Source organism: Lycium barbarum, chromosome 8 (genome assembly GCF_019175385.1).
Source record: "Lycium barbarum isolate Lr01 chromosome 8, ASM1917538v2, whole genome shotgun sequence".
In the NCBI taxonomy this organism is placed as follows: Eukaryota; Viridiplantae; Streptophyta; class Magnoliopsida; order Solanales; family Solanaceae; genus Lycium; species Lycium barbarum.
Window position 1 is genome coordinate 106,865,224 of NC_083344.1, and position 23,167 is coordinate 106,888,390.

A 23,167-nucleotide genomic window follows, 5' to 3' on the forward strand; every position below is an offset into this window, starting at 1 on the left:
GTCTTAAGGAAAAGCTATGCCTTATGGGGCATACTTTTAGTTATGCCTTATTTAAAAGTCTGTCCCATAAGGCATAACTAGGAAAAGACTTTTAGTTAAGGCTTAACTAAAAGTTTGCTCATAAGTATGCTGGACCCGGCATAAACTTGTGAAGGAATTATCAAAGTTATGTCGGATCCGGCATACTTATGCCAAGTCTACCCATAAGGCACAACTAAAAGTATGCCCCATAAGACATAACTAGGGAAAGACTTTTAGTTAAGGCTTAACTAAAAGTTTGCCCATAAATATGTCGGACTCGGCATAAACTTGTTAAGGAATTACCAAAGTTATGCCGGACCCGGCATACTTATGCCAAGTCTGCCCATAATGCATGAGTATGTCGGGTCCGGCATAACTTTGGTAATTCCTTAATAAGTGTATGTCGGGTCCGGCATACACACGACCCAAACCTTGCCTTGCATTTTTTTTTTTAATTTATGCTTGAGCGGGGGTTCGAACCCAGAACCTCATAATTTCTGCGTGAACGCTCAGGGTTGCAACGCGAAGGGCAAAAATTAAAGACCACCCCAAAAGAAGGGTAATCCGTGCAAAAAAATGTTAAGAGCCCGTCTGGCTTAGCTTATAAGTTGCAGCTTTTTTGAGTGTTTGGCTAGCCAGCTTATAAGCCATTTTGTGCTTAAAATAAGCCCAAAAAAATAGGTTGGCCCGTTTGGCTTAGCTCAAAAAAGTAGCTTATAAGCTGTTTTTTTTAAGCCTATCCAAACATGCTCTAATTTTTGTCCTTCGCCTAAAACTCCTAGGCTATGGGTTCGAAACCCCGCTCAGTCAAAAATTTTAAAAAAATTCGCCAAGTAGAACTTGGATTCGCACGGCATAGTTTTACCTGCGAAAATCTACCTGAAGCAGGCAAAATTCTCCCTGCAGGCCTAACTTTGGCCCGATAGGCCTAAGTTTTCTATAAAACTCTTCCTTTGCAATATTTTTTTAACTGAGTCAGAGTTCGAACCCCAAACATCATGGTATTAGGCAAAGGACAAAAATTAAAGACCACCAATTTGAGCGAAAAAAATTTAAAGACCACCCCAAAATAAGTGTTAGGCGAAGGGCAAAAATTAAAGACCACCAATTTGAGGGACAAAAATTAAAGACCACCCTAAAATAAGGGCATTCCTATGAAAGGCCCCCACTTTCATAGCAAAAATTGTGCGGATTGTTCTTCATAACAGCTAGTCTTTAATTTGCGCTCAGAGCAGTCACATTCACCAACACGTTGTTGACTGCTCCTTTCTCACTCCAGCCCTTGCATCCAATTACTTATAGAAATTAGGTACCCAAACCAGCTTAGGTCCTAAGTAGTGACAGAATGGATGAACTAGATGTCTCTTCACCCATGCAGGTAACAAGCTCTTCTTTGTTCGAGGACCAGGTCCCTGCGTCTTGGTTTGCTTTCAACATCCTCTCTGTTTCTCTGTGCAGACTAAGCTTTTACTTTACTCAAGTCTTTATAATGACCAACATGATCATAATGAGTCCAACGCCTGTTTTTAGATCCAGAGATACATTTTTCCTCCTTGTCATTCTCATCCTCAGATTCATCTAAAGAGTCTTCCCAAACAGCTAAAGCTTTCTTGACCAAGGTGTCAGCTTCCATTTTTGAGTTGACCTTGTCCTCAGGGACCTGGTACCTCTTTTCCTTCTTTGACATTTCTGCTGCTGCTTCCTAACATTGACGAGCCTTCAATGATATGCATCATTTCAAACTCATCTCTACTTGAGTCACTTTTCTCTTCTGATTTGACATATTTCTTCTTCTTCTTCTTCTTCTTCTTCTTCTTCTTCTTCTTCTTGCTTCTTGTTTTCTTCATTTTTTCTTTTTAGCTCATAAATCTCGAGGTCATTGATTAGCTCATCAAGTGTCAGTTCTTCCAAATTCATGGATTCAAGGATAGTGCAAGCTTTCACTTCCCATGAAATTAGCAGCGCCCACAGCAGTTTGTGAACTAAGAGATGCTCCTTAATAACTTTATCAAGGGAATGAAGTTCTTCAATGATGGAAGAGAATCTAGTGCACATATCATGAACAGATTCACTTTCCTTCATTTTGAAGAAATCATACCACAAGCGTATCAATTCTAAGTTGCTTTGTTCTATAAGATCCTTCATAGACATTCTTGAGAGCATCCCATATTTTCTTTGCCATTTTGCATGAAGCAATAAAATTATACTCTACTGACCTAAGACTGCGAATAAGGATTTTCTTGGCTTTGAGATCCTTTTGTACGGCTTCTTTGTCAGTATCACTGAGTTTCTTTTTTTCTTTTGGATCTGTCTTTTCTTCAGCCTCACAATCCTTGGTAGAAGCATGAAGGCCGTCACAAATAATGTACCACCACTCAGGGTCCTCGGTCAAAATATATCCTGCATTCTTGCCTTCCACCATTCATAGAATTTTCTATTGAATCTTGGTGGTCTTGTGATAGATTCTCCTTTCTCCATGTTTGGTGAACTAACCATGAGGAGGATCCTTTCTAGGTATTACCCTTTTAGAAAGAACCTGCTCTGATACCAATTGATAGAACCTATGGGTTCACACTTTGCTAGTTCACAACCTGAGAGTTTACTAAAACAGTCTAAGGGACCAGGTTCCTAAACTGTTTTCACATATAATGACAGAAAGTAAATAAGGCAAGTAATTTTACATGAAAAATTCCTTACTCAAGGGATTAAAAACCACGACCTACCCCAGTAGGATTTCCAACTTCACTAAAACGAGCAACTTCAGATTATAATCTAGGAATTAAACTCTTAATCCCTAACCCTTACAATACATACATTGTAAGCACCTTTACAATAACTCTATTGCAAAGCTCCAAGACTTGACTAACTCTAGTCAATGACTTAACTTATACTTAGCTTACTCTAGCCAAGAATACTAATACACCTTGCCTACTTCTAGCCTAGTGTACCACTCAAGAGCTCGTGAAGATAAACTTTTTACAAGCAGCCCTTGAGAATTCAAGCACCTACAGACAACTTCTTAAAAGAGAAGAGTAGGTTTACAATTTATACAACAAAGGAACTAAGACTCAACAACCTAATGACTTGAAGCATCTTAAGTTTAGGGATCTGGTCCTTTGGCTTGTTGAGGCTTTGTTCTTGAGAGCACCTTGAGAGGGGTGGCGGCTGCACTTGAGAGAAATATAATTTTCAGATTTGCAAGTGTTAGTCTTTAACCTAGCAACATGTTGTATATATATATATATATATATATATATATATATATATATATATATATATATATATATATATATATATTAGGGAGCATGTGAGAAACATGTGACCATGGATAGGGATCTTTCATCTTTGCATATTGGCCTTTAGCTACAGGTTTGACCTCCAGCATGTTGCACCTGTGCTACTGCAGTTCTGCCAGTCAGAACAATGCACACAACTTTCCAGCTGTCATGTTTTGTACAGTGCACAGGGGACCTGGTCCTTGGCGTGTTTGTCAAATCATCAAAACTACAACATGTCATAACTCGTCACAGTACCTCTTTTTTATTTTTATTTTTTATGATTTAGCTTTTGTATGAGGATCTTGAATGTTAAAAGTTATACCCTTTAGGATTCGAAAATTCTGCACAGAACATTCCACTAGAAAAAAAAATGTCAATGCAATATAGGCAAATTAATCCACAAATGGGCTAGTGTAATTTCTAAATCCATTTCAAAAATCTCATTTGCATGCCATAAATTGGGAGGAAGCTCTTGCTATAGACATTTCTATAATTTTCCAAATCAAACTCTATAAATATGATGCAATATCAATGGAAGAAGAAGACGACAAATGCTAGAGTCTGCAGCTAAGAAGAAAGAAGCTAGGGCTAAATTAAGATAATTCTCATTATTGGATCCAAGGCTCAGTATGAGTACATAACCAATTACAGCTAACAAAAAAGACAAAATAGAATAAATAACTATGGGACTAAAATTGTCAAGCACTATATTCTATCGTATCACAATTGCAATTACTAAAACAATAACTTAATATCCCCGCCGGGACAAACTGTCAAATTAAACTAGTAATTAAATTTATTACCGGCTCATCTAGGCTAACTAACTTAACTGCCAATACCCTTTAATTAGCCTCACGTACAACTCACACAGTCTACTCCTTCATCCTATTTGTATCATTCCTTACCTCTTAAGATTTTTCTTGACCTCAAGGAATAAAAGTTCAAAACCTGACTAATAGGGCCTTATGATCTTCCCAAGGTAGCATGCTCTAGTGGTAGTCCCTCCCATTGTACCAAGACTTGAGTGACAACCTTACTTCCCTTCTGAACCATCCTTTTATTCAGAATCTTTGAAGTTTAAAGGCAACAGGGACTGAAAAGTTGAAGAAAAAGGGGATGAGAAATGGATGTTAGTAGCTGATGACAATGTTTAAGTTGTGACACAAGAAAAGTTGGACGTAACAATAGAATAGCTGACAATGACAACTTATAGGCCACATTTTCCACTTTGTTCTGGATCTGATAAGGGACATAGAGCCCTTTGGATTAGCTGAAAAAAAGTGGCTTTTAAGCATAAGTGCTTAAAGTACTTTTTAAGTGCTGAAAGTTATTTTATAAATAAGCAGTTACGTGTTTGAATAAAAGTGCTTAAAAGGTTTTTAGAATTAAGGGTAATATTGGAATTAACAGAAAATATAAGGGATAAAAGGGTAAAGTTGTTTGTCAAACCAAAATGACTTTTAAGTAAAAATAAATAAATAAATAAATAAATAAGTTGGGGTTGAACAACTTCTTGATTTTAGCTTATTTTAAGCACTTTTTAACTTAATTTAAGCAGTTTTCTATTTTACTAAACACTCAAATAAGTTAAAAATGACTTATAAGCCAATCCAAACGGACTCATAATCCTTGGCTGATAACTTAGCAAAATCGCCTCCAGCTGACAGTGTCACTTTTCTATAAGGTTGGAGCGATTAAACTCAAATCTCTTTCATGAAGTTGTCTGTCCATCATAAATCAAATCCATCCTTTTTCCCTACTAGAAGCACAGGAGAGGCATAGGGACTTGAGTTGTGTTGAATAATTCCCTGGTCCAAATTTCCTGCACCAGCTTCTCAATGACATCTTTCATGCCATTATTAATTATAAGTGAAGTAGCTCAAATACATAGGAAAAATGTCTTTTGAAAAGCTAATACTTTTGTTGTATATATGTTGTCCATAGGACTTTGCATATAGTCCCTGTAGGTTTCCTTTTGCCACAGGTCTTTTGGTGGAGGGTGCTTTGGCTTTCGCCTACCTCTGCCACTTATAATGTGTGACTTTCTGCTCTATTTATAGAAGGTACGTGCCATTTTAGGCGTAAATTATAAATAAAAACAAAGAAAACTGTTATTTCTCCTTTAAAATATTAGTAATAACGAAAAGATAATGATTAGTCCTTAAATTTAGGAGGAGTATGAGGAAGGAATATGACTCATAATTTCTTTTTGTAAAAACTATTATCACATACACATGTTTTGACCTTTCTTTCCTTTGAGATCCTCCCTGCCCTTCTCCTAAAGGTATCAATCACCTCTTCTCCTCCATTCCCTCTAATTCTTCGCTAACATGTCTTCTCTTTCTTCTAATTTGTCTCTACAAGACAATACGAAAGAATAACAGAAATATTTGACTTCATATTATTATCTTGTTCATTGTTAAGAAGAATTAGATTATGTTCAAATCCTAGGTTTTTTATTAGCACCGCATGCAATTGCAACTTTTTCATGTGATGATTTAATGTCATTTTCAACAGGAATTGATTATTTTGGGAGAGTGGCAAGGATCTATATGACGTGCTTTTACCTAACTAGGATTAGCCAAAGGATCTATAAGGCGTGCTTTTACCTAACTAGGATTGACCAAAGACTCTTCAAAAATGTCTTCGTCAAAATCTAAGGAATCTCCACCTTCTTCCTCCTCCTCCTCGTCACACAATAACTCTTCATTATCCTCTTTATCCAAGGATTCAAATTCTCAATCTTCTTCGTCTAACGAGGGCTCATCACCATCCGGAGATAGTACTAACTCTTCTAATGATAACAACGACAATAACAATAACAATAATAATAACAATGATAATAACAACAATGATAATAATAAGTCTCAACCTTCACCAAAATCGTCAAATTCATCTAAGGGAGGATCACAATCATCTCCGCCCCCTCCACCGCCCCCACCCGACTCTCATTCAAGACATAAGTCACCACCGCTACCAAAACATTCTTCACATGATAGTGACTCATCTGACAACAATAATCATGACAAAACGCTTCTTATAGGAATTGGTGTTGCTGCTGGATTATTATTTCTTCTATCGCTAGTTTGCCTCATATCTTGGTGTAAAAAGAAAAGGAGGAGGCCACGTGATCATATGGGCTTATACATGGACAATTCTTATAGAGCCAAGAGTAATCTATTCTTTTTTCATCTCTTAATTACCTTATATTGTGGATATAATGTTTTTTTTTTTTTTTCTGAGATCATCTTTTGGCTAGCTGTAAATAGATGCACCTTTTATCCCCAATTGATGAGATGAACTTTTTTTTTTAGTCTATTTTAAAAAGAGTGATATTTTTTTTATATTTAAAAATAATTAAAGTTTAAACTTTTTATTTTAACATAATTTATAGCGACATAAATATGCCTATTGTGGACCATAAATTTCGTGCCCAAAGAAAATGTATCACATAATTAAATTGTGACGGGTGGAGTAATTTTTTTCAGCTAATACACTAGAGAATATAAACAAGCCCGATTCATTTTAACAAATGGATCTCACTCTTTGCATTTTCTTTTTAGTTTATATTTTCTTCCCCCACTCCCCCACGCCGTTGTTTTTATTTTCTCCTTCCCTTAGTTTCCTTGTTTATCATTTTGGAATATAGTTAGTTTTTAAGTATAAAAGATCTACCTTCAGAAGTCAGAATCATCATAAGCCCATAATTAGTCTTTATTAAGTTCGTTATCAAGATATTGACCTCGTTGTATACAATGCCTATAAAATGAACATCGCAGTAATGATCAACTCCAACTTACTTTTTTTTTTCTTTTTTATTTTTTTGGTCGAACAAACTATCATATCCATAACTCATCCACACAAAAACCCTTACAACCGAGCATGATAACGAAAACAAAAGGAAAACAAAAACCAGACCACCAAAACTGAGTCTAAGCTCCTCGATCATACTATGTCTCCCCTATAAACTTCCTTATGCATCTCTACTTTCTAAGACGTTTTGTATCCAATCTCTATCTCTTTGTCTGATTCTCCTTTGCATAATATGTACACTTCGGACCTTGCACTCCATTTGGATTTTCCTGCATATTATCTGAGGTTGGGGAACTCTGCAGTTCCACAAAGCTTCATTTCTAGCCATCCATATGTGGTGGAAGGCAGCTGCTAACATCTCCCAGAGGAACTTCCCGCTCATTCTTCCCGGAGCTTTCCTTGCTACTCTTGTCCATAACCTTGTATATTCTTGATTCTGTACATGAATTTGCACCCATTGGAATAGCTTGTTGAGGCATGCTTGAGAGAAGACACACTTGAAAAATAAATGGTCCACTGTCTCAGTTTGTGCTCCACACAGCAAGCATTGGTCATCTTGAGCAATTCCCATCCTTTTCAGTCTGTCTCTAGTCATTAACACTGAACACTGACAGTATAGGAATTTTTTACACTATCAGATCGATTAAAAGATCGTTACAGATAATTATTAACTAGTGTAATTAGTAACATGAAGAGTAAGCTTAACCTTCTATAGTAGATCTAATTGCAGTAATAGTAGGTGTATAAATTTCAAATCAGACCATTCTTCTGATTTCCTATATCTGTTTGCTATCTTGCTTGTTGCCTTTTATTATTTGGCCTCTAAATCAGTGTGTCATTTATTTGTACAGGAGATGACTATTATAACAATGAAAAACAAGGGAATTGGAACAAGAATGTCCAATCTACAGAACATGTTGTTAAGATTCCCCCTCCAACTAACAGTGCTGGAGTCAGCTCCGAATATAATTGGCCGATAGCACCACCATCGCCGCCACCACCAATGAGCAACTCGAGCTCTAGAAATTTCTCCGGCACACAACATAGCACCACGAGGTCTGCTAATTTCTCTGGCACACAACACCAACAACGACAACAAAAAAACCCTAATCCACGGCCTCCAAATCCATCAAATATATCTTTTGGTTTTAACCAAAGTAGTTTAACTTATGATGACTTAGCAACTGCAACTGGAGGATTTTCTAAGGCCAATCTTCTTGGACAAGGTGGTTTTGGAGTTGTACATAAAGGGGTTTTACCTAATGGTAAAGAGGTCGCTGTAAAAAGTTTAAAATCAAACAGCGGACAAGGAGAGAGGGAATTTCAAGCTGAGGTTGAAACTATAAGCCGTGTCAATCATCGACATCTTGTGTCTTTAGTTGGTTATTGCATTTCTGGATCTCAAAGGATGCTTGTCTATGAGTTTATTCCTAACAACACTCTTGAATATCACCTTCATGGTATAAATATTTTATATGTACATACTAACATTACTTAATAGTGTGTTTAGTATGACACAAGTCATTTTTGTGAAAATATTTTTCACGAGAAAGTCATTTTTTGTTGTTTCAGAATCACCGTTTTTTTGAGGAAAACATACCTTTTTAGATAATTAAAAAAAATAGCTTTCATAAAGAATGACTTCTTTTTCTTTTTTTTTTGAAATAAAGAATGACTTTTGTCATACCAAACACACTTAAATTAGTAAAACTCTAGTAATTTAGTTATAATACTTTTTAAACATGTTATTCCTTTCTTTAATACTTGTCCATATATCCTTGTAGGACCTGGTAACCCAGTTATGGATTTCCCTACGAGGCTTAAAATTGCAATAGGAGCAGCCAAAGGGTTTGCTTATATTCATGAAGATTGTAAGTCAATTATTTATTATTTAACATTTTCCCTCTGGATAATTAGATTATGGAACCAGCTAGCTAGGACCGGAACGACTATTGACCAAGCTTAAGTTAGCTCCTTAAGTTCGTGCCTCTCCCCGAGATTCACTCAGCATAGCATTAGTTTCAATTGAACAAGCTCAACCTTGAAAAAAAAAGTTCAACGTCGGCCACTGAAGAAGTGGCCGGATGAAGAGAAGAAGACCCATAAATCATCAATGATTGCTTCAGTTTATATATATATATATTTCCTTCGATGGCTAAGTAATCTTATATAAATTTCAGGCCACCCTCGCATTATTCACAGAGACATTAAAGGTGCAAATATCCTACTGGACAACAACTTCGAAGCCAAGGTATATTAATATTATACGTACGTAGGATTATCTTATTTTACACTATTACTGTAATTCAACCTGCGCGCTAGCTATTGAAGGTTACTTGTCTAGTTTTCAGAAAATTGATTCTACAGATAATGGGTAATTGATTTAAGTGACGTGATGGAGTACATATAAATGTGCTAGCTAGAAGCAACCATGTCACACAACAAGACCAACTAATATTTCAGGAATTTCCTTTTCGCTAATTATACATTGTTCAACTCTATTATGAATATCCTAACGAACATTGTTATGAACAGGTGGCTGATTTTGGGTTAGCTAAGCTTGCAGCCGATAATTTTACTCATGTGTCTACCCGTATCATGGGAACTTTTGGGTAAGCAATCTAAATATATCTTATTGTTTTAGTTGTCATTTGATATTTGGTAATTAGGTAGTCGGTACGGTATTCGGAGTAAAATTTTAGAATTATGATATTCGTGTTCGGATTTGGTATGATGTATTAATACCGTTCGGTATTCGATATTTACCGAATATCGTATTATTTATAAAAAAAAAAAACCACCCCTAATTATAACCCATATATCTAGATGTCTTTTAGTTGTGTCAATTAGCTTTTCTTGATGTCTTCATACTTGTTAATCTTCCATTATAACTCAGTTTCCGAATCCTATCATTTTTGCGTGTGCTCATGGTCTGATTGATTAATGCCAAATAGTGCATGCTTGGCCATTGTGTCCCGTTTGTTGAAAAAATAAACTTGTTCATATTATATTTAATTTAGTTCATGCAGTAGTGAAGCCAGAAATTTTGATAAGGTTGTTCAAATGTTGACGAGTATATAATTTTTTTCCCGATGAATGAGTGCAAAGATTTTTTTTTTTAACATTATCACTGCACACCCGCCTAAAAATTTATGGTCCATTTGATTTTGCAAGTTTCATTGCTAGAAAACTCTTACGGTGATTACAGTATCCAATGACAGCAACAACAACATACCCAGTGTACGTAATCCTACAAGTGGAGAACAACAAGGGGCATTCCGAGAATGTTACAAAGCGAGAGATAATGACTAATTAATATTCTTTGAAAAAAAAGAAAAAAAAAGAGAACAAAGTTGGATAATTAAAATGTTCACAAAAACAATTAAAAAAGAAAAGAGAACAACATAAGTGGTAGCTAACTTGCTATTAGATCTGGTTGTCTTCTTTTTAACAATACGTCTTCTTCTTTTCTAGGAAATAGGAAGGAAAGAAGAAAGACTAAAGGAGCTTCAATAAATGAGTTCAACGTAACTCCAAACCAACATAGGAATAAACCAAATGCAAATCATAACTCAAATACAAATAAGTTCAGTCAGAAATGGAAGAAAATAAGTACAAATACAAATCAACCAAGTAGCTTCAGACATTGTTTGTATGTTTTCTTTTAAAGAAAGAAGATGACCAGCGTTCGACGCAAGCTTTAAACCGTGACTTTTAGGTAAAATTGAACACCCTTTACCTCTAAGCTATCTATCTCAATTATTTTAAGGGTGACTATCTATCTCAATTATTTTAAGGGTGTTCAAAATTTATTATATATCCAATTAACTATAATATCTAATCCATATACTAGTATCATTTTCCAGCTAAGGGTGTGCAGGTGACCACCCTTGGCCATGAGTGGCTCTACCACTGAGTTCATGAACTAGTAGATTAATGTATTAGGAGATACATGAATTGGTGGAAAATTCTAGATTAGTCTAGTGAATTTTTATTCATGTACTTGGAAGATGTGAAGTGTGAAATTATGAATAGTAATACATGTATGCTAGACTAGATACATGGATGAATTCACTTATAAATAGTCATGTAATCTAGCCATTTGGATCAAGTCAAGTTGAATAGAAAATCATCTTTCCTCCATTTCTCTTCTAGTGAGTTTTGAGTGTTACTTTTGTTGTCTTGCTCTCCCAAATTTCCAACACGTTAACCCCTGATTACCGTGCTTGTTTTATTTTACTAGCTCAGCCTTTTACGGTGATCTAGTACGGTGTTTTTCGCTTGATTAGTTCAAGCCTATATTTTTCTCTCATTTCAGTTCTTCATAGGGTGTTCCATTTTGAAAAGAATCAGGATGCTGCTAGCTATCTGCTTCTTACATTAGTGGAGCTCAGATCTTTATATGTACTTAGATTTTTGGATAAACTGGAAGGATGCTCTTGTTTTTGCTCTTTACTGGCTTCATATTTATAAAGCTGCACATCGAAAAACAGAAAAAAAAAAAATGGAAGAACAATATTAAATTTATAATATAATCGACTCCAACTTCAATACGATATTATCGAATACCATACCGAATCAAAGTTTGATTTAACGATTACTGAATTACCAAACCACTTTTTCGGTTCGATATTCGGTATGCACTTTCAACTACCGATTATCGAATTATCGAACTCGAACTTTGAAAATACCGAACCGAATACCGAACGCCCACTCCTACAATACAAGAAAAAATTTAGACTTCTTTTCCTTTAAGAATAACAGAAATTTTCTTTCCAAATTCTCTGCTTTCTATTCCTACTAATGTTTCCATTTCTCTCAAAAGTATTAGATGAATTATTTTTGTTTTCATTATTTTCAAAAACAATAGGTACTTGGCACCAGAGTACGCTTCAACCGGCAAGTTGACCGAAAAATCTGATGTATATTCTTATGGTATTATGCTTCTGGAACTTATAACTGGACGTCGTCCAATAGATCTCAACAGTGACGGTGACAACTTAGTTGATTGGGTATGTATATTTTCAACTTTAATAATTTGCTACTTCAACAAAACGTAAAATCCTTAATTTCAACTGATTTAAATGCACATCTTTTATATATGTACATTCAGGCTAGGCCAATTCTCGATCGTGCAACAGAGGGTGGAAATTATGATGAGTTAATAGATCCACGCTTGGAAGAAAAATTTGATGGCCAGCAAATGCTATGCATGGTCATTTGTGCCGCTGCATCCATCAAACATTCTGCAAAGAGACGTCCAAAAATGAGTCAAGTTAGTTTCTCATACATTACTACTTTTTTATATATGCTCTATAATAGTGAATTTCCTTATCAAGTAAGTACTATTAACTTTGATTTATAAGTATATATAGCTATAAATTAAGAAAATTTTTTGTAGCCTCTATTAATCGATTTTTCAATGGTAAAATAATCTAAATAATGTGTTTCTTTTGTACGAAACATAAAAAGAATAGTAAAAATAGATTTGTGTCGTATAATGCACTAGAAAAGATTGGTTGATCAACAATATATTGCATTTTGCAGATTGTACGTACTTTAGAAGGCGATGTTTCTTTATTGGATGATTTAAATAAAGGATCAACACCAGGTCATAGTGGAATACCTGGATCAGGCGAAAGTTCAGAATGTGAGGGAGGTTCATATGGGATTAAGTTGAAGAAATCTGAAATATCAAGTGATGAATTCACAGGTAGTGAACATGGATCGACTGGTGAGTTTGTCCATTCCAAGTAACCCTTGATAGCATTTGTAACATAGCATGTGAGTAGTTCAAATTTATGGAGCAAAACTTGTAGTCTTGTACACTAGATTGGAAGGGTGCTTTAGCTACTGAAAAATAGCTTCATTTTTTCCTTTTTTTGTATATATTCTTCCACCTTGAAACATAGATTAGACTAATGGTGGTAAATGTATATATCTGCTCGTCAGAAGCAGCATGAGTACATAGCAATTTTTTGGTTAAGTTTGTTTATAAGTTGTGTCATTTTTGTTTTGTTGGAACTTAAGACAACAATGGTGCGCACTTTTTATGTATCATCTCGGGACTCTTGTTATTTACCGATTTGGCAATTGCATGTATGTATACTAGACATTTGTAGGCAAGTTTTAGCTACAAGCCTAAAATTTATTTGGCTTCATTGGTCTTGCTTTGGTTTGAGAACGTTTTCTTATTTAGCTTCAACCATAAGACTGTTATGCTCAATTTAACATAAATCGTTTAAAACTATATGAGAACATTTCACATATTTCTAGTGTTGTTCCGACACTGTTTTGCGTAGTTAGACATCAAAGTGTAGTTAGAAAATGGGAATGAAACCAAGCTAAGTTATTTGTATGATAGGTCATTAGTCAACTATGTGTTATCTGATAGCAGTCCTTAATTGGTGTCAGTGGTGGATAACGAAAAATGATATAGTTGAAATGTCACAAACTTAATGTCTACGTTTCTAGTTTAAAAAGACCTAGTTTGGAATGATATTCTGTGGGAATTCATTACATCGGTTGACAAAGCATGGAAGCCAAGTTAGATCACAACGCGTATTTCAACGTAAATGGGCTTGTTGCTTGATGGCGGTATTTTAATTCGCGGCGTTCTTTGATATACTACTAATTTTTCAGCCACGAGCAGTTTCCGACGAGCAGGGTAGAAATTTTATTTGTAAATAAATATGCATTAATCAAATAAATGTGAGACATTAGATTAAAAACTTGACATGTGCTGATAATCTGAAGCCAACTGGAGGAAAACGAAGAGAAAGGAACTGGAGAGGAGCCGGCTCCAAATAATAGCAGAAATTCAGAAGTACCATAATAAATTACTCCATCCGTCCACAATAATAAAATTGTTCCCCCCTATGGATTTACTAAAAATGTTTACGCACACCCAGTGGTTTTATACAAGTCAAAAGAAGTGGGACATGCTCTCCAGCAAATGCACGTTTTTCGAGGAGGAAACGTTGGACAATGGCAGCGGATATCAGCACTACAGGGATATCCTTACAAAAATCAAGCTTTTAATACAAAAATAACAGACGTATGACCACAGAAAAAGTCACATAGTCGCTCATTTTGGAAAAACAGCCGAGACGAGATGCGGACAAAAGGCACAAGATACAATGATCAGACCATAACTTACACTCAAGAAAGAAAATAATCAACCACCCTTTAAACTCTTCTAGAAAAAACAAATTGGTAATTCAGAAGAAAAGGCATAAGCATTTGAATGTGGAAATTGTCACCAGTTAACCTCCTGAATGGGAGACAGGTGTGGTCACAAAGTGGCCGTCCTTATATACATGAGAAAACTGCTGCGGTAAAGCGTGCTCACCCTGCAATAATTGTCCGTACGTTAGACTAGTTCGAACTAATCATCCAAAAAGAAAAAAACTAGTTGATTGAAATAGGAAATACAGAGAGATTTAACGCAGCCAGAAATAAGTTCAACCACTTTTGTTATTAAGGTGAAAAAAATACTTCTACAGTACTACTATAATATGTACTTGCACATCAGTTGAGATGGCAGGTGCTGTTCATCTAATACTTATTGATAATAGGAAGGAAATAGCATCATCTTTTGCTAGGAGAAAGGGCGTCTTCAGATTTACTTGCTGGTATGAAGCTCATGATGTTGCCAAGCGTGTCCAAGGAAATAAGAAAAAGACAGAATAACACAAGAAGATGAGAATATCACACTGAATTCAAACATAACGGGATCTTCTTTAAAAGCCCATGGTGTGGCTTCAGCTCAGCATTTAGCTCACCTTACAGGCTTTTGGTGGTGTAATGTATATACAGAACAGCGCTTGAAACACTAACAGAAACTCAGATTATAAGCATCAACAGCTCCTTTTCTGTTCTGCCACCTCTTAAAACGGTAAGGAGAGGTTTCACCTTGCAAGTTGGCGTTTGTGAAATTGATAACAAAATTTAAGCTTGAAAGAAAAAAATCAAGTTGAATTGGGGTTTGAAGTTTTCCAAATCTACTTTTACTCACTGATCTTCTACTTTTACAAACCTTTTTTAGAAAAAGAACTACGACTATCCATGCACAATGTCAACTTACAGAAACTTTTCAGTCAACTTCTGATTCAAAAATAACTTTTTCTGACTTCAACTTCAAATATAAGTCCAAAACTTGCATGCGTTATCTTCATGCACATACTTTAAAGGTATGTTCCAACTAAGAACTTGTCACCAAGTGGAATGTCACCGACAATGCTTTTGGAGGTCATTAGCTTCTAAGTTCATCCCATATGAGTTTGATGCTCAGCATAAATAGATAACACATGAATAGATAATTAAGGAAAAGAAAAAAAGAACATACCCAATCGCTATCCGGCCCTGCACCAGGAACCAAAATATTAATTTCACTTGACTTAGCTGTTGTAATGGAAGTCTCCAAAGAATCTTTGCTCAAGTATAATTGGCATCCAGTTGTATTATCAACTGAAATTGTCGGGGCTGAACCCTAAAGAGGGCACACAAGGGGAAAAAATGACGAGGTCATGATACATAAAACTGAAGTTCCAATAGATACATCACTAAACCTCAAAGGAAAGACTTATTTGAATACCTGACATTGCACCTCCACACCATTGCAGTTGACAACCTCAAAAGCTGCAACAACATCCTGTCCACCAAAGTTATAAATCAAATTAAGCACGTAGGTATAGGACACAACAGCCTCCAATACTTAAACAACCTAGTCCCTTGTTATGAAATCAGGCACTGACCGTGAATACGACTCCCATTTTAGTGCATTTATCAATTGTTATGTTGTTGACTTTCCCTGTGTGATATCAAACAAGATCCTCTGCATATTAGAGCGCTGAAAACCAACTCATTATTTTCCAGTTTGTGCCACTACTTCATATTAGATTTAAAAATGAAGTTACCTTGGATCTGCAGAACTGAATCTTTGCACCCAAAAATATAGACAGATTGCTTTGCATCGCAATCATCAATGACTAGATTCTTTCTTCCTATTTGATTCTCAACCACCCATCTTGGAGGAAACACAAGATCAGAGTCAGAAACATATTTACCTAATCTCAAGCATAGATTAATTGAGAGCAGAATTTCACTCACTTACGACCCATCTGAAGCTCCAGTTTTGGAGGTCCAGCTTTAGAGAAAGAGGGTGAGCTAACACGGCCTTCTTTTTCTCCTGCACTAATGACCCCGGTTCTGTCTGTGCGGTTCTTTGTCTTCATATCATCTGTCACCTTTCTCAATCCTAGAAAAAAGAACAATCAACTAAGGGTAAAACTGTATCTTACATTAAACAGGAGAGCAGGTAGCTGAGCATTACCACCGGTCACTGGCTTCCCCGAATTAATTTCATCAAAAACAGCTGCCATCCCTTTCTTCGGGCGTGATGATGAAGCCTGGGGAGATTCAGAGCTGAATAGAGAAGCTGGTGGTGGAGGGGGCGGCATAGGACGACTTGGTGCGGGAGATTTTGGTGGTGCAGATACAGCAACTTTCCCTGTAGCACTCCATACAGGGCCCAATGGATAGTGACTCTTAACATAATCCCGCAAGCCAGGAAGATAAAGCTCTTTCAAGGCTTTTGCCCATTCAACATGATTCGGGTCTTTGTTTCTGAACTCCACAAGGACCTATATATCATAAAATTTAATAAAAATTAGAACAGTATGAAAATTTTATACACCACCTTATTTATTAAGGAAAGGAAACAGCATACATAACAGCAACCAAATAGCAGAGCATAAATTGGATACGATCTTCCAGCTCGGAAGAAAATTCAAAGCAAAAATCCTTCTCCATCAAGAACTGAATGGACTCAAGAGTACCGTTTTGCTCTAGCTAAAGGCAACTCAAGTAATTTTGTTATTTAAATTTTTTTCATTTTTCTTCTGGGGTCCTAAATTATGGAAACAAAGATAAAAAGCACATTTGGTAAGTCTCCTAGCAGATGGCCTAGTGGCCGAGGCATGGGAGTAATAACCTAGAGTTTCCAGGTTCAAATTTCAATTATAACATTAGGGGCGAGCATATCACTCTGACCTCGACGAGCAGGATTTACTTTGGCAACCTATACTTGTGGGCTGGACAAGTTTACAGGTAGATTAGCCGAGGTGCGCCGTGCACCCAAGTTGGGGAACGATCACTGACTAAGAAATTACTTTTAATAACTCGTTTCTTTGCTTTTCAATTCAACGCCAATAACTACACATCAATCCCAAATAATTGGGATTATTCATAAATCAATAGCATAGAAAGGAAAAAGGAGAATGTCTTGATTCTTGAAACAATGATTCTTTTTTTAAACTTAACGAGTGGAAATTATACTTGTTTGGGAACACTTCCAGACACAGTCAGTGACAAGTTCAACCTCTCTTGTCAATTCCTTATCCTTGCCACCACCACTCTCACCTCCGGCCTTATTTTGGTGATTATGGCTTTGACTACCTTGCGGAGCCCCTCCAATAATCAAGAACTTGGTAATGGAAGGCCAAAGGCCTCAATTTTCTTTTTTCTGATTCTTGGAAGGCATCAAATTTTCTCCCAGAATTCTGAGATCAGATACCACCAATCCCTAGGAGGCCTCTAGAGAACTCAAATGTCTGAAGAATTCTCTGCCCATAGGTGCTTTTGGGCCTTTTAACCTCTCCCACCTTACAGGTTGAGTTCACACCCTTGTGCACTCTTTTAGATGCTTCAGCCTTCACTTCAAATTGCAACAACCTTTTTTTAAGAAAAATAGGATTGCAAAGTGTAACAACTTTTTTCAAATTGCAACAACATATCATGATGTTCTCTCTTTCTTCCTTCCTTTATTTGATAACCAAGAAGTCAGTGTTTCCAACTTCGAAGCTCGACGGATATTGAACCCATCTCTGTACCGACATCTCCACTTAAAAACAGGTTAGATTCATGGGTTAAAATTCGAACTTGTAACGTGAGCCTACCATACATCTTGTACTAACTCACTGTCGAACAAACCTTGGTTAGATTCCTAGTTTCCAATCATCAATAAGAAAGACAAAAGGTGGACCAGAGAGGTCCCCGATCACAAGCTCCATTTCAAACGTGACCCAATTATGTTTGTGTTTTGCTTTTCAATGAGAAAGAACAAGCATGGTTTCTGTTATGAATCATCTCATAAAATTCCTCAAATGTTCTATAAGCACACACTTAAGTTTCAAGAAGTGCCAAATGAAGAATTATCAACTTATTCGTTATACTTTGATAATGATTCCATTATACTTTGATTCAAGTAGTTGGGTAAGAAGGAAAATGTTCTGCATATGCAGTTACTCAAAAATACGTCCCGTTAAAAAGGAAAAACCATGACTACTGTCACTTATCAGTGAAGTCATTTTCATTTACAAATATCCAACTCTACTCCATATCACTTGTTTCAATCAACATTATTTTGATAACCGGGAATTCCCTGAGGGTCAGTTGCACACAGTTCGAAACTCGTTGGATAATGGACCCGCCCTTCTAGTTTTCTACCCTTTCTCCACTTAAATACCAGATTTTTGTTGTGGCAGGGTTTGAACTCATGTCGTGGCCTACCGTTTAGTGATTGACAGTAACCTTCAGTAATAAAAATATATCACCAAAACACTATCTTTATACTTATCCTACACCTTGTACTATTACCATATATCACAAATTTTACCCCAACCAAACACTAGAAACTGATATATAAAAACAATTTTGAGAGTTAAGTCTTTCCCATGGAAAATTTTTGTTCCATTCCAAAAGCACCAAAAATAGCATTCACTTATTCATACTGCATAAAAGGGCATATGGCAAGAAGGATAAAAAGTGCAAATGGCTCTTTTGCTCCAATAATGAAGGACAGTAAATTCAAAAAACAACACTAATCAACGAAATCTAAGGTATGAATGAAATATAAATAATCATGGTTCCTTTTTCCAGCTACTGTTGGCCAGATCACACAAAAAAATTTCAAAGACTTCCTCAATCAAGAGACTGATCATAGGAAAAAGTGAGCAGCTAGAGAAAGTCTAATTACCTTGTTATTGTAAAATTCAGCCATCTGCCAACTTTCTTCCACGTGTGCAATAGGCATGCTCAAACCTGGAGAGTACCAGCATCGTCAACAAGTAGACTGGGACTAAACAAAGTGGAGAAGTTAGAGAATATTTTACCACAATCTTTTCCAGTGTAAGCGATCCATGCCAGGGCTGTTAGACTATCAACAGCAGCCTTCAAGTGGTTGAAGAAATCAGATCGCCGACCTTCTGTCATTTTTGTAGCTTTCACAATCACATCATTCAGAGGCTTAAGAAACTCAGCCAAACCAGACATGTCAGGTTTCTGCAGATCAAGGCCAAAAGTGAGCATTATATTGGCAGCGTAAGAAAGAAGTATATTTCAAAAACAGAAGAGATTCTTGTGCTAATCAGAGTGCATTATCACAACACCTCAAGGTCCTTAATATAACAAACAGCACACAGGTTAACAGATTGGTCTGTTAACAGTCTATAGCAGCAGTATGTGTGTTGCATTAAATGAAAGGAGAAAACTTGAAAGATTTTGCAAACTTGCATAAGAAATTACACTCTGCATGCGCCATGGACAACTTCAAAGTGAAAAATTCAACACCTCTTTTGACAAAAAGAGCGAGTCCGGTCCAAAAACTTGGATAGTTCACAATTGCTTCAATTAGCAGAACTGCAGAAGCTACAATTAAGACCCTTTTTTTTCCGATAAGCAGAAGTTACCAGTAAAACCTATTCTGCTTCTGAGCTCTATCTTCTCCATGAAGTTGGAACAAGACTTCTTATGCTCCAAATTAACCTTTATTTCGAGGGAAACTACACGTCCAATCCAAAGACCGGGACACCTCATAACTGTTTCAATTAGCAGAATTCCCCAACAAGACCTATTCGACTCTTGAGTACTATCACCTTGATGCACTTGAAACGAGTCTCCCTACCCTCCAAATTAGACTAGTTCATATACTATAAAATCATTAGTGTTTTTCCACACTCATGATGCAGAAACCACATGAAATACAACAACGAGAAAACAAAAGGTACATGCTATATAAGTCCTCGCATTTGTACTACTTAAATTGAATAGACAAACCGGAGAAAATATAACTTGCATGACTTATCAAAACAAAAAAGGGTGAAAATTATTTACACCCCTCAACTTTGCTTTAAAATCAAACTCCCCCCTCAACTATGAACAATAAATATTCTACCCCCCTTATCCTATTCAATGTCTATTTTACCCTTGACATTTGCAATCCTCTATCCATGTAATATGTTTTTATATTACGTATAATATTTATTTCTCTTAACCTAGGTTTTATAACTTTTATTTAAGTTCATTAACATTATAAGTAGAATAATCATTAATGAATTTGCCACGAAAACTATTGCTATTTTTTATGACTGGTATTCTAACATTACATGCATTAAGTATGTAACGGTACGATCTATCCACAGGTTGTATTCATCAAAACAATACAGTACAATACAATACAACACAATACAATATAATATAATATAATACATTATGAAACAATATGTAACAAGCAACCAAACAGAGTGTGACTTGCATGCCTTATCAAAACAAAACAGGATGTAAATTCCATCACATACTTCAACTGTATATTGGCACACTCAACTCGTATACCAAACAATGACAAGTATATCAATCAACTATACAGTATATCATCTGTAATTCTGTGTGTATAAACTATCCAAAACTAGTTGAAATATCAGCTATAGGAATCATATCTATCCATTTGAATTTCATTTAAAAAAAAAAAAGAAAAAGAAGCTAAATTAACCTGAGTTTCCTTAATTTTGATAAGAAGTTGTCTTTGAGCTTGAAAAGCTTCTTCAACAATCTTCGTAACATCTAAAACTTGTCCACCAATCTTCTCTGCAGCACTCCGTACTCTCCCTACGAACTGTGACCTCAGATCGTCAAACGCAATAATCGACGGATCTAACGCCGCCGCATCTCCGCCGTCTCCAACCGGAGCTCCGCCGCCGACGGACAGCGACTCCAGCCGCGACACGGCGGACTCTAATCGCTGTATCAACTTCTCATCCATTTTTCTCTCTCTCTCTCTAGAAATGAAGTTTGTGATTGGTAGATAGAGTTGTAGATCTGTGTGAGCGTTTGTTGTTTTGTGTGCGTGTGTGTGGGGAGAATGTTTGTGCGGAAAAAGTTGATCTAGTGTTTTACTTTGAAACGCCGTTACGAAAATGGAATATTATGGTGTGTGCTGCAGTCTAAAGCTTGGGCAATCTGAGGGCGTACACGTGTCTAGTAAGTGGAGAATGATGGTCATCTCTATGTTGTAACACACCTGAAAGTGTTTTTAATACTTCTTCCGTCCATTTTTACTTATAGTGTATTGAATTGACAATTTTACTATATCACTCATAATTATTATTAATTTATTTAATTATTAAAATTAATAAAATATTATAAAAATTATTTAAATCTTAAATTTTCTAATCCAATAATTAATAATAAAAAAATAAGTATCAAACCGTAAATTATTTTTTAATTTTTCAAATTGAACAAGTAGAAATGGACAACTAGTCAGAGGGAGTAGAATATTTCTTTCTGAAATACAGATTGAGGAAACCAGATGGATTAAAAGTGTCATTCAGAACGTTCGATAAAATTTAAAAAAATACAAAAAGTTAGCATGAAAACACAAATTCGACAGAGGGTCCATAAAGGCTAATAGTGGGAAAATTAATGCAATAGGCATTCGAAGTCATTATTGGATCACTAAATTTACTCGTATATGAAAAATGCAAATATGTAGTTTAATTTATAATCTCTTTCTAAAATATTTTCATTTTCAATGGATAATCAACCTCAGAATTATCAACTTTGCCGTTTGGACAATTTTTTGGAAATATTTACAAAAGAGATTTAAGACCATTTCCTAGAAATAGTTTCTCTCTGGATGATTCAAATTTAGTACTAATAGTTTTATAGAGAGTTATTGTATTTGGATTTTTTTATATTTTTTTTTGTACTTGGATTAGAAAACATAAATAATGACCTAATACTTACAAAACCTAAAATAAACCCCACATTATTGAACCTGTCATTAACTCCATGTTGTGCAACTTTATTAGTTCAACGGAAAAGGTCCAAAAATACCCCTGAACTATTGAAAAAAGCTCATAAATACCCTCCTTCCACCTTTTGGTCTAAAAATACCCTTCCATCCACCTTTTAGGTCTAAAAATACCCTTAAGGTTTGTTTTTTGCTCAAATATACCCCTCAAACTAACAAGTTAAAATTAACTCTTTTAAAAAGCCAAATGGCAATTTGTAATTGGTCAATAATAAAATTCCGTAATTTTAAAAAAATATCCAAATTTAAAAAAAAAAATTGCCAATAATAAATTTCCAGTAATTTAAAATTCCAGATTTAAAAAAAAATTGTCAATAATAAAATTCCGTAATTTACATATTTTTTTTAAAAAAAAATTGTGTGGAAACTTAAAAATTAAAAACTAAAAAATTTAAAAATATGAACGAAACTGTTTTTTTTTTTTTTGCATTTCGTGAATTAATCAACGAAGTATGTTTTTTTTTTGCATTTCGTGAATAAAAAAACGAAATAGGAAATTATAATTTTTTTTTGCATTTCGTGTATTAAAAAACGAAATAGGATAAAAAAAAATTATTTTCGTTTTTATATGAACAAAATTAATTTTTTATCCTATTTCATTTTTCAATACACGAAATGCAAAAAAAAAATATAATTTCCTATTTCGTTTTTTTATTCACGAAATGCAAAAAAAAAACATATTTCGTTGATTAATTCACAAAATGAAAAAAAAAATCAGTTTTGTTCATATTTTTTAATTTTAAATTAAATAATGTATGTGTCCAATCACAAAATGCCATTTGGCTTTTTAAAAGAGTTAACTTTAACTTTGTTAGTTTGAGGGGTATATTTGAGCCAAAAACAAACCTTAAGGGTATTTTTAGACCAAAAGGTGGAAGGAGGGTATTTATGAACCTTTTTCAATAGT

General features: G+C 35.3%; 2 protein-coding genes across 2 annotated transcripts; one reads left to right on the forward strand and one right to left on the reverse strand.

Annotated features, from left to right (window-relative positions):
- The first annotated feature begins 5,641 nt into the window (after nt 1-5,641).
- LOC132606563 (putative proline-rich receptor-like protein kinase PERK6) lies at nt 5,642-13,329 on the forward strand. Its single transcript, XM_060320137.1, has 8 exons — nt 5,642-6,471; nt 7,964-8,572; nt 8,897-8,983; nt 9,293-9,363; nt 9,648-9,724; nt 11,983-12,124; nt 12,226-12,387; nt 12,660-13,329. The coding sequence occupies exons 1-8, from the start codon at nt 5,940-5,942 to the stop codon at nt 12,867-12,869; spliced, it is 1,890 nt and encodes a 629-aa protein (XP_060176120.1). The 5' UTR covers nt 5,642-5,939; the 3' UTR covers nt 12,870-13,329.
- Nucleotides 13,330-13,922: 593 nt separating this feature from the next.
- Nucleotides 13,923-21,347, reverse strand: LOC132606564 (cyclase-associated protein 1-like). The gene is made up of 10 exons (XM_060320138.1): nt 20,941-21,347; nt 19,286-19,454; nt 19,150-19,214; nt 16,447-16,756; nt 16,224-16,371; nt 16,031-16,140; nt 15,869-15,924; nt 15,709-15,765; nt 15,460-15,603; nt 13,923-14,464 (listed from the first exon to the last, which is right to left on the reverse strand). The coding sequence occupies exons 1-10, from the start codon at nt 21,208-21,210 to the stop codon at nt 14,378-14,380; spliced, it is 1,416 nt and encodes a 471-aa protein (XP_060176121.1). The 5' UTR covers nt 21,211-21,347; the 3' UTR covers nt 13,923-14,377.
- Between the last annotated feature and the right edge of the window lie 1,820 nt (nt 21,348-23,167).

Excerpts from the sequence above, each read along its gene's own strand:
- LOC132606563 (XM_060320137.1), top strand. The coding sequence starts at position 5,940 with ATGTCTTCGTCAAAATCTAAGGAATCTCCACCTTCTTCCTCCTCCTCC. Across the intron at positions 8,573-8,896 it reads TCTTGAATATCACCTTCATG|GACCTGGTAACCCAGTTATG; the intron begins GTATAAATATTT and ends ATATCCTTGTAG. Across the intron at positions 8,984-9,292 it reads TGCTTATATTCATGAAGATT|GCCACCCTCGCATTATTCAC; the intron begins GTAAGTCAATTA and ends TATAAATTTCAG.
- LOC132606564 (XM_060320138.1), bottom strand. The coding sequence starts at position 21,210 with ATGGATGAGAAGTTGATACAGCGATTAGAGTCCGCCGTGTCGCGGCTG. Across the intron at positions 16,141-16,223 it reads GAGCTTCAGATGGGTCGTAA|ATGGGTGGTTGAGAATCAAA; the intron begins GTGAGTGAAATT and ends GTTTCCTCCAAG. Across the intron at positions 15,925-16,030 it reads TTCAGTTCTGCAGATCCAAG|GGAAAGTCAACAACATAACA; the intron begins GTAACTTCATTT and ends GATATCACACAG.